At 32.3% G+C, this 9,515-nt stretch overlaps 1 protein-coding gene across 1 annotated transcript; it reads right to left on the bottom strand.

The window, feature by feature from the left end:
- Positions 1-1,742: 1,742 nt before the first annotated feature.
- On the bottom strand, positions 1,743-6,825 carry LOC112801259 (sugar transport protein 13). Its single transcript, XM_025843896.2, has 5 exons — positions 6,600-6,825; positions 4,774-5,099; positions 3,506-3,630; positions 2,733-3,024; positions 1,743-2,620 (listed from the first exon to the last, which is right to left on the bottom strand). The coding sequence occupies exons 1-5, from the start codon at positions 6,733-6,735 to the stop codon at positions 1,925-1,927; spliced, it is 1,575 nt and encodes a 524-aa protein (XP_025699681.1). The 5' UTR covers positions 6,736-6,825; the 3' UTR covers positions 1,743-1,924.
- Positions 6,826-9,515: the final 2,690 nt, after the last annotated feature.

Here is a 9,515-nt window from a genome sequence, read left to right on the forward strand (position 1 = left end):
CTTCCTCCTCCTCTCAAATTCGCGCACGCAGATTTTTTTTCTTCTCTTTCGTTATCGTAATCACCAACAACACCAACATTTTGAATTAAATTTGAATTTATATAATGGACAATGTTCGGTTCATTCAGTATTATACAGTGATTTCGCTTAGATAATATTTTCGGTTCATTCTAGACGCAGGTGTTTCTGAATTCGAATTTATATAATGGATAAATATTCGGTTCATTTGGTATTATACAATAATTTTGTTTCGATAATATTTTTGGTTCATTCTAGATGCAGGTGTTTCTGAATTCAAATTTATATAATGAACAAATGTTCGGTTCATTTGGTATTATACAATGATTTTGCTTTAATAATATTTTCGGTTCATTTGCAGTCTAGGTGTGTTGTCAATGAATAATTTCTCCCAATGGTTGGAATGGCTTTTAAGACAAATTGAATGGAATGGAATGAAATCTAATACAATTGAATAAAGTGATAATAAATAATTTCATTCTTTTTTGCTAAAAAAAGACTCAATCATTAACAAAAACACATCGAATTCGTTTCTGGATCCAAATGAATCTCAATTAAACTAAGAAATAAATCAAAATTATTTAAGGAATAAAAAATTTAGTCAATACTTATTAGCAGTATCAAGTGAACCTCAATTAACACACAAATGAATCGAAATTATTTAATGATGACAGCAGAGAAATCAGAACTAATAAAGATGTTTGCAAAATATTGGTATTATTGGGGATGACGGTAACAAAAAAGAAAAGAAGAAGATGCAACATTGAAGAAGAAGAAGAAAAAGAAAAAAGAAGAAAAACTTGTCGGGTGAATTTGGAAGAAACAGAAGAAGGAGAAGGAGGCAGATGAGGAGAAGGAGAAGAAAATGGAAAAAGAGAAGGAAAAAGAAACATGTAATTTAAAAAATTATTATAACTTAGTTAAACTTTGTTAAGTATTTTGTTTCGACGTAGAGTTTTATTCATATTATTAACCCAAAAGAAATAAATTTGATGACTAAAAGTGATAGTTAAAATAATAAATTGTAATGGTCATGGAACATTTTCATGAAATATTATTGGTGTATTAATTAATTGATTTATCTCCCCTCTATCCTCACTAGCAGCATTGATGGTGTTGGTACTTGGTAGCCACTGGCCAGCCAGTTGAGTTGTAAGGTTGAAACTTGAAAGGAAAGGAAAGTGAGGAAAATGGAAATGGTTTCGGAGCTGAGCAACAACTCTTCATTGAAAAATGCTTAACGAAGCCAATGATGACCATTTTTATATATAAATCTTAACTTATTCTTTTGTATCAAATCAAAGCAATTGATTGGTGGGTGTTATCATAAAATGGTAACCACCATATATTGTTTCCATTTGGTGATCACATTGATTTTGCGCATGAGAAGAGAATTGAGCATATATATCACTTGCTTTCATTTATACATCATCCATCCATCCACTACGCATCATATCCATCCATGTGTTGGTATATCTTTATGTCCAAAAATGCAAGGGAGCAGCAATACTCATTGGCGTAGATACAAAGTATTATAAGAAGCTTTCATTCCATCATAATCACAAAGATGTGGTGAGTAGTGACCTCCATTCACAACATAATTTAAGCAGGAAATCAATCTACTTTAGGAAACAATTTACAATATTTTTTTCCAAAAAAACAAAGCGTGGGGAGGTGGTAACTGGTAAGCGGAAATTTTGGCGAATATGTTTAAACAAATAATATGGCTTGCAAAAGAGGATAATGGCTTATGAGTTATGACTGTGTTGTTCATCACAATGTTGGAGCCCTGCAGGCATAAAGAAAAGAAAAGAAAAGAAAAGAAAAGAGAACTAATATATACTTTCGTAGGAATGGAACCATTCACTCTAAAAGGCCTACTGAATGAAATGATAAGAGTCATGGTTTACAACTGGGAAGCGGGATCAAAGCCATTATTGGCTGCTGCTATTTTATCATCTTTAACATAGTCATCATCGTCTATGAACCTCTTCCAGAACCAATGCTGCTTCCACACTCTGTTGGTCATCTCTTCAATGGGGACGCCCTTTGTCTCGGGCACAAGCAGGAAGACGAAGCAGGACATGATCAAGACCCAGCCGGAGAAGAACAAGAAGATGCCGAACTTGAAGTGGCAGAGCATAGAGAGGAAGGCCTGCGCAATGACAAAGGTGAAGAGCAAGTTGACGCAAACCGTGACGCTCTGGCCGGCGGAGCGAGTCTCCAATGGGAAGGTCTCGCTGGGGATCAGCCATCCAAGAGGACCCCACGACCACGCAAAGGAGGACACGAAGGTGCACACCATCACAACCACAAAGATGGCAAAGCCCTTTGAGAGGTCATCGGAGTGGTCCTTCACCTTGAATCCGAGGATGATAGCTATCACCACCTGGGAGAGGAACATCTGAACACCAGCCTCAAGGAGTAGCATTCGGCGGCCGATTTTGTCGACGGAGTAGATGGAGACAACGGTGGAGAGCACATTGACGGCACCAGTGATGACAGCAGAGTAGAGGGAGGCATCATTCTTGAATCCCAGGGTGTTGAAGAGCACTGGTGCATAGAACATGATGGCGTTGATGCCTGTGAATTGCTGGAATATCTGTTGGACAATTTCACAAACACATACAAGGCATGCATAAGTTAGTTAGTTAGTTAGTTAGGAAGTGGTTCAATTGCAATAATTGCAATGTGAATGAGGAATGAGAAATGACCTGGAGGGCAATGGAAATGACGATCTGGGGGCGGTTTTTGCGCTTGAGGAGGTTGCGGAAGGGGTGCTTCACCTGCTTCGCAATACGGCTGGCCTCGCACAGCTCCAAGAACTCAGCTTCAATGTTGTCGGTGCCGCGAATCTTTCTCAGCACGGCTTTTCCGTCATCCAACCGCCCACGCTCGATGAGGCTGTTGGGAGTGTCCACCACCAGTATGGCCCCCACCGTCAGCAGAAGTGCTGGGATCCCCGCCAGTCCAAGAGACAGCCTCCATCCCCATCCCCCTTTGATCCTGCGTGTCACTCATTCCGATCAATATCAAAATGTTAACAATTTATGGGCCTCCACATTGGGCTTTTTTTTACATGAAAAGTAAGTTCTGGGGTGGGCCTGTTTAAGGAATTCAACAAAAAAAGGCCCCCACCACAGAGTGGAAGCATGTGGTAGGGTTTGGGAGGGTGATCACGACTCACAAGTCAAGACATGACCACTATTTAGATTTCAACATTATCTCTTAGATACGCTAATTAGCAATTTTGACCGCCATCACCCATACCTTCATTTTTGGACTATTATGCTAACTTGTACTACTATTCATGAAAACATTATCGTGAATGATGTCAAAACTTTGGAAATTAAACTAGCTAGTTAGACTACTCTTCTGACTTATATATTATGAGTTGTTGTTTTCTATAACACATACGTCATCTCATTCAATTCGTTTTAACTTCTTATAAATTTCTATGCCAATTGCCATGCCAGTAAACACTTACTTGTTGGTGCCATAGTTGACAAGGTTAGCAAAGAGAATGCCAATCGTAACGTTGAGTTGAAACAGTATGTTCAATGCTCCACGAATTCTTGGAGGTGCGATCTCAGAAAGAAACACTGGCACCGCCTGTCATCAATCAGATTCAAAACACAAACCAGTCAACACACTCCGATATACAATTAAGGGATATTCAATTCTTCTAAGTTTACGGCCAGGGATTTTAATTTATTTATTTTTAGTAGTAATTATATAGACCAAAGTACTTTAGTTGTACACGTAAGGAATCAAAACTTAAGTCATAGAAACGACGCAACGATGCAGAAAATATAGAAAAGGAATTTGTATACCGTAAAAGATACTGCATATGCACTTGATAATAAAGCCTCTGTTCAAAAGCAAAAGGCTAAAGACTTTTCAATATTTTAATACGGAAAATTACTTTAAAAAAATGTAGATAGTGTGGTAGATTCAAAGAAACTGAGTTGGGGTTGGGTCTTTAATTTCTTTGTCAAAAGGGACACCTAGTACTACTCATCATAAAGTAGGAATTTTTCCATAAACTATTAGAATGAAAGGGGCCCCCCAAGTGGCATATATGCATAATAAGTTTGGTGGACTGGGGGACTCGAGTTGCATAAACAAGTGAATAATTAAGACTTTTAAGTTTTACTCTCACGTAATTAAATTCCAGTTCAAACTATACACATACACTTGCGTGCATCACATAACCTTGGGGACATTCATCTTTGTTCCCTCTATGACACTACCCTTTTAGCTGTAATTCTTAAATTCATTGTAATTTTCATACGTCGTTGGTCTATGTTCCTTGTATATAATATTATGCATACGTTACATGTAGAAACACAAAATTAAAATAAAATGCGTGCTAAATCAATTATTATTTGTCCCTTTGGTAGACAGAGACACGGGAATCTGACATCAACTAATTAAGTTTTGAGCAATTAAATAAGCACGATGACATTTCAGTAATACAGACACTTAATCAGGCACCATCTAACGAACAATATACAGTAATACCTAAATTAATTAATCCCCTTCAGCAAATTATAGAACGGCACTTATTGAGCAAAACAGATACGTACCAGCAATGATTCATCGTTTAATTATTTTCTATTTCGAAAGAATATATAATAACTATGCATAGTAGCAAATCACGTGAAGAGTAGTTATCGTGGGAATTAAATGTCAACAATGTTACTTTTTGAAATAAACAAGCAATGATATTGAATAATAATAAAATGAGATTACCTGGTTAGCAAAACCAACACCGCAACCAAGGAGGAGCCTGCCAACGATGAGCATGGCAAGGTTTTGAGCGGCGGCGTTGAAGGCAACGCCGCCGATGAAGAAGAAACCGGCCATCAACATGGTGAGCCTTCTTCCCAACTGACGAGTGGTGTAAGAGGCAAAGAAGGTGGCGGTGAGGCCAGCAAGGTATAGGGAGGAGGTAAAGAGCTGAAGGCCCTGGTTGTCATATTTGCAGTAATTACTGTCCAACCCTTGCTCTAACACTGTCCTTTTGTATACCGCCGGAAAGAATTTTTTCAAGAATGGGGGCATAGACGTCACTCCACCTGATCATTACATTATTCGTTCCAAATATTTATTAATTTCAATCCCATATTAATTATACTAATTTAATTTCATGCATAAAAAGGTTTGTTTGAAGGACTATTTGTACTGTTAATATAAAAGATTTTTATAGTATTTTTTAATTTAATATATTCAATATTAATTTATTCTAATGAATTACTGTATGTATAAGATAATATTTAAACTTTTACTATTTATTTATGTAAATATTATACCAATTTAAATTTGTTGATTAATATAAAAGTAAACAGATACACACGTAAATTAAATTCTAATTATATATACATGTAATAATATTTGATATAGTTGCTCTCAATGATTATTAGTAATATATGGTTGATTAATTATGTAAGGATTTAGTTAATATGTGATAAAATTATTATTAATAAAATTTTTTAAATATTTTTTTAATGAATATAAAATAAATATATTAAATTTTTAATTTTTTTATAAAAATATTTTTAATTTATAATTTTTATGTGCTCTAAAACACAAGTTACATTATACAAAAGTTAAATCAATGATAAAGTATCATCAATTATTGAATTCATAGTAATTTAATTGTGTTTGACTGTGGAAATTAAATTTGTACAAAAGCAAACAAACCAAACTTTTAGGTGGCACAGTGGCAGGCATGTTATTATCACAAGAGAAAATGGAGATATGAGGCATTATAATTAGAAAGTGAGTTTGGTCAAGGTAAGCCGTTTTGATCTCACAGGTCACAGCCCACAGGACTAAGTGAAGTGAAATTCCAAAAGTATCCTTGTCGAAATTGTTTGGTGATCCGGAGGTTAGGTAGTTGAGAAATTTTGGGAACTTATAGCTACATTATATTAACATGTAAATGTTAATCACTACTCATCAACACAAATCAAAATGACAAAGTCAGTTCAACCTCTTTTTGGTCAAATAATTATTAGTTTTTGGAAGAAATTTAAAATGATATTAATAAATTGGTTTTTATACATAAATCTCATAAGCTAGCTCTGTTATACCGTATTCTCCTTATCTTTGATTGATATAATCAAGGATATTATTTCGTTATAAAATTATTTGATTCCGAGTAACACATACATATTTAAGAAAGAAAAAACGTTTTCTTGGAAAGAAGGATATTACGCCACTAATTGTGCGCGTAAATTCATCTGAGATCGAGAATAGCATTTTAACCACTTGCAACGACTAAGACACGTTTTTTCGGGTTCCTTATTCATCACATAAAAAATATGATGAAAGACACGTAAACCAAGACGTAAAGTTTATGAAAGGTTCCTTTTCGTTCTATAACATTGTTCATAAAAAGTTAATACACATACATATATTGAGAAGGATTGAAAATATAATATTAGGTGCGTGTAAGATGGGTTGAACAAATGAGGTTAAAATGGTTATGTATAGGATTGGAACACACCTAAAAGGAGTTGAATGTGATGTATGTGAGAGAGAGAGAGAGAGAGAGAGAGATCAGTTATTGTTACCTGAAACACCAACATCATATCCAAACATAAGGCCTCCGGTGGCAGCCATTATGCATGAGATGATGACTATTGGAGTGATCTTGGCCTCGAAGTCGACGGCGCCTCCGCCGTTGGTGGTGAAACCTCCACCGGCCATGGTTGAAGAAGCTAGCAAAAACTAGTATTACTTGATTGTATGATAAGAGAGAGATTAGGGAAATGGAAAACAAAATAAATGTGAGCGAGTGAAGTGAAGGAGGAGAAGATGTATTTATAAGCGAAGTGGTGAGGATATGTATCATAGTCATGTGGGCCATGGCAACCTCTCTTATGGACCCACGTGGCTTTCCTTCTTTTATTTTATCTTTTTTGACGGCAGCTAAGTCAATGGCAATTGCCAAATTAACAGTATTAAGTGCTTCAAAACACGGTAAATCTCATTTTTTTCGGCAAATCTTATCGTCTGAATCATTTATGACGGTATTTTATTTTATTTTATTTTTGTTAAAAAATCCTCCTTGTTTTGACTACGTATTGCAATTTGTTAGTAAATCAAATTGAGATATAATATCTTAAGCTATCTTTTATTTTTGGTAATTAATGGTTTATCTAAAGTTAGTTACTATTTTCTCTTTATTTGTTTCTTTTCTCTTGTCATACAAACCAACACATAATAGATTTTAGATTCTGTACTATTGAATTGATCAACCCCGAATATATATTTCTTTTAAAATGGATAAATCATTCACCAAATTGATATACCTTATGTGTTTTTTTATTAATTTTAGATTTAATTTAGTAAAATTTTTATTTTAAAAAATAGTTTATAAAAGTTAATTTTTTTAAAAAAATTATAGTATTTATGCTTAATAAATTAAATTAAAAATAATTTTTAATAAACACAAACAATAATAAAATACTTTTAATAAAATAATTTTTAAAATTTAAAAATATTATAATAAACATTAATGTAAGAATTAAATTTAGACATTAATTAATGTATAAAGTTATATTGAACTTTTTAATTTTAACAACTACAAACTATTTTAAAAAGTTTTATTTTAGATGTTTTCAAGAGTACTTTTATCTTTTAATAAAGTTACGAGCACAAGCACTTGATTTTTTTTATTTATCAAATGCAAAATGAAAATTGTGTTTTTAAAAAATATAAGTATCTTTTCAAAAAATTTTACCAACTCAAATTTAAATAATTTTTTGATTGCTCACGGTATCTCTCAACCTGACAGACCAAAAACTAATTTGTAAGAATACAGTATAAATAAAAAGTAAAAAATGGTAAAAGTTTGTGTAGAATAACTAATAAAAATATAACTAAACAAGAAAGGTAAGAAAATAAAAAAAAATTATCACCAAATATTTATGTATGTTTATACTTATTATTTATATTTTTTAGGAAATTATTAATTACCTACTATAATAATTAAACTTCTACAGTGAAATAATTAAACATAATGAAACATTTTTATAATATTACAATTTCTATAAGTGTATTATAAAATTAAAATTATCTTATTTTGTGTATGTAATAATTCATTAATTAACAATAAAAAAACAACTAAAATTTACTTTATTTAATATTTATTAATAGTTGCAGCAATTAATAAATATTAAATAAGACAAATTATGATTGATTTTGGTTAAATTTTTCTGTTAGCAAATATTTTTAAAATTTTAGTTAATAGAGTTAGCTTTGGATTTATCACGAATTAATTATTGAATAATAAAAGATAAATAATTACAAAATTATCGAGTCATACAAATATTTTTTTTAATGATTTGTGCTTTTAGTTTATTTAATAGTTTAATTAAACCTATATATTATCATTATAGTCGTTTTCGATTTTTGAATAACTAACGAAGAAATTAAAACTGAATCTTTATACCGGAAGTATACTGAAAAATTGGTTTCGTGGAAGTTATGTTTGAATAAAACTCTCAATTCAATAATTTTGACTCTTATTACAAACCGATGATATCACTATGATATGTGCTGTTCTGTTGCTATAGCATACGTATATCACCTCAGAATACATTTAGTATTAAATCGGTGTGAATATGTGAATCTTACCTACGTAGAAGTAGAACTCAATTATAATTTATATAAGTGATAGTAATTTATTGAACTGATACTAGTTCGTACGTAAAAGTTAGGGGAAGTTACATAACTAAAACAAATGAATTTAGAAATTATACAATTATAACTTTTTCAAACTATTATACGTATGTGTTTTTTTTTTTTTATGTAAATCGTTATAGATTGTAGCGATTTAGTATTTTTATGTAACTTACGGGAGGGATAGTGCGATTTACGATAGAGAGCATGAAGACCAAAAATCGTTAAGGTACAGAAAGATTGAGATTGAGAGATAGAGATTGAAATAAATTTTAGTATTTTGTTTGGTGCAAAGTGGGAGACAGAAATTGAAATAAGAATGAAATTCTAATTTAATTTGTACAAAAAATAAACTTGGAATTAATTAATTGAAATGAAGGTAATTTAGGTATAAAATGTTATTAAAGTTTCCGTCTCCATTTTTTAAAATTTTAGTCTTCTATATTCCTACTTTTTGGAGGTACTGAAATACTGAAATTTTGGGAATAAAGACAGAAATTTTAGTACCAGTCTCTGAACTAACAAATATGATACTGATTCTCAATTTTTCAGTTTCTGTCTCAGTATCTCAAAACAAACGCTACCTAAAAAGAATGTAGTAGTTTATGCATAAACAACGTGCCAGCTAATCTGCTTAAAAGGTGTAACGATTTATGTGCAGATAGACTATAAAATCACCATAGCCAGAAGCAAATTTCTTATTTGGTAAAACCACCCTCGTTGAGTTTAATTTGAGAGAGTTTCATTTGGTATGAAAGAAGGAGGAAGAGGTTGGGAGAGAGTTGGGCATATTTGAGGAGATT

This window comes from Arachis hypogaea, chromosome 5, assembly GCF_003086295.3.
Source record: "Arachis hypogaea cultivar Tifrunner chromosome 5, arahy.Tifrunner.gnm2.J5K5, whole genome shotgun sequence".
Lineage (NCBI taxonomy): Eukaryota > Viridiplantae > Streptophyta > Magnoliopsida > Fabales > Fabaceae > Arachis > Arachis hypogaea.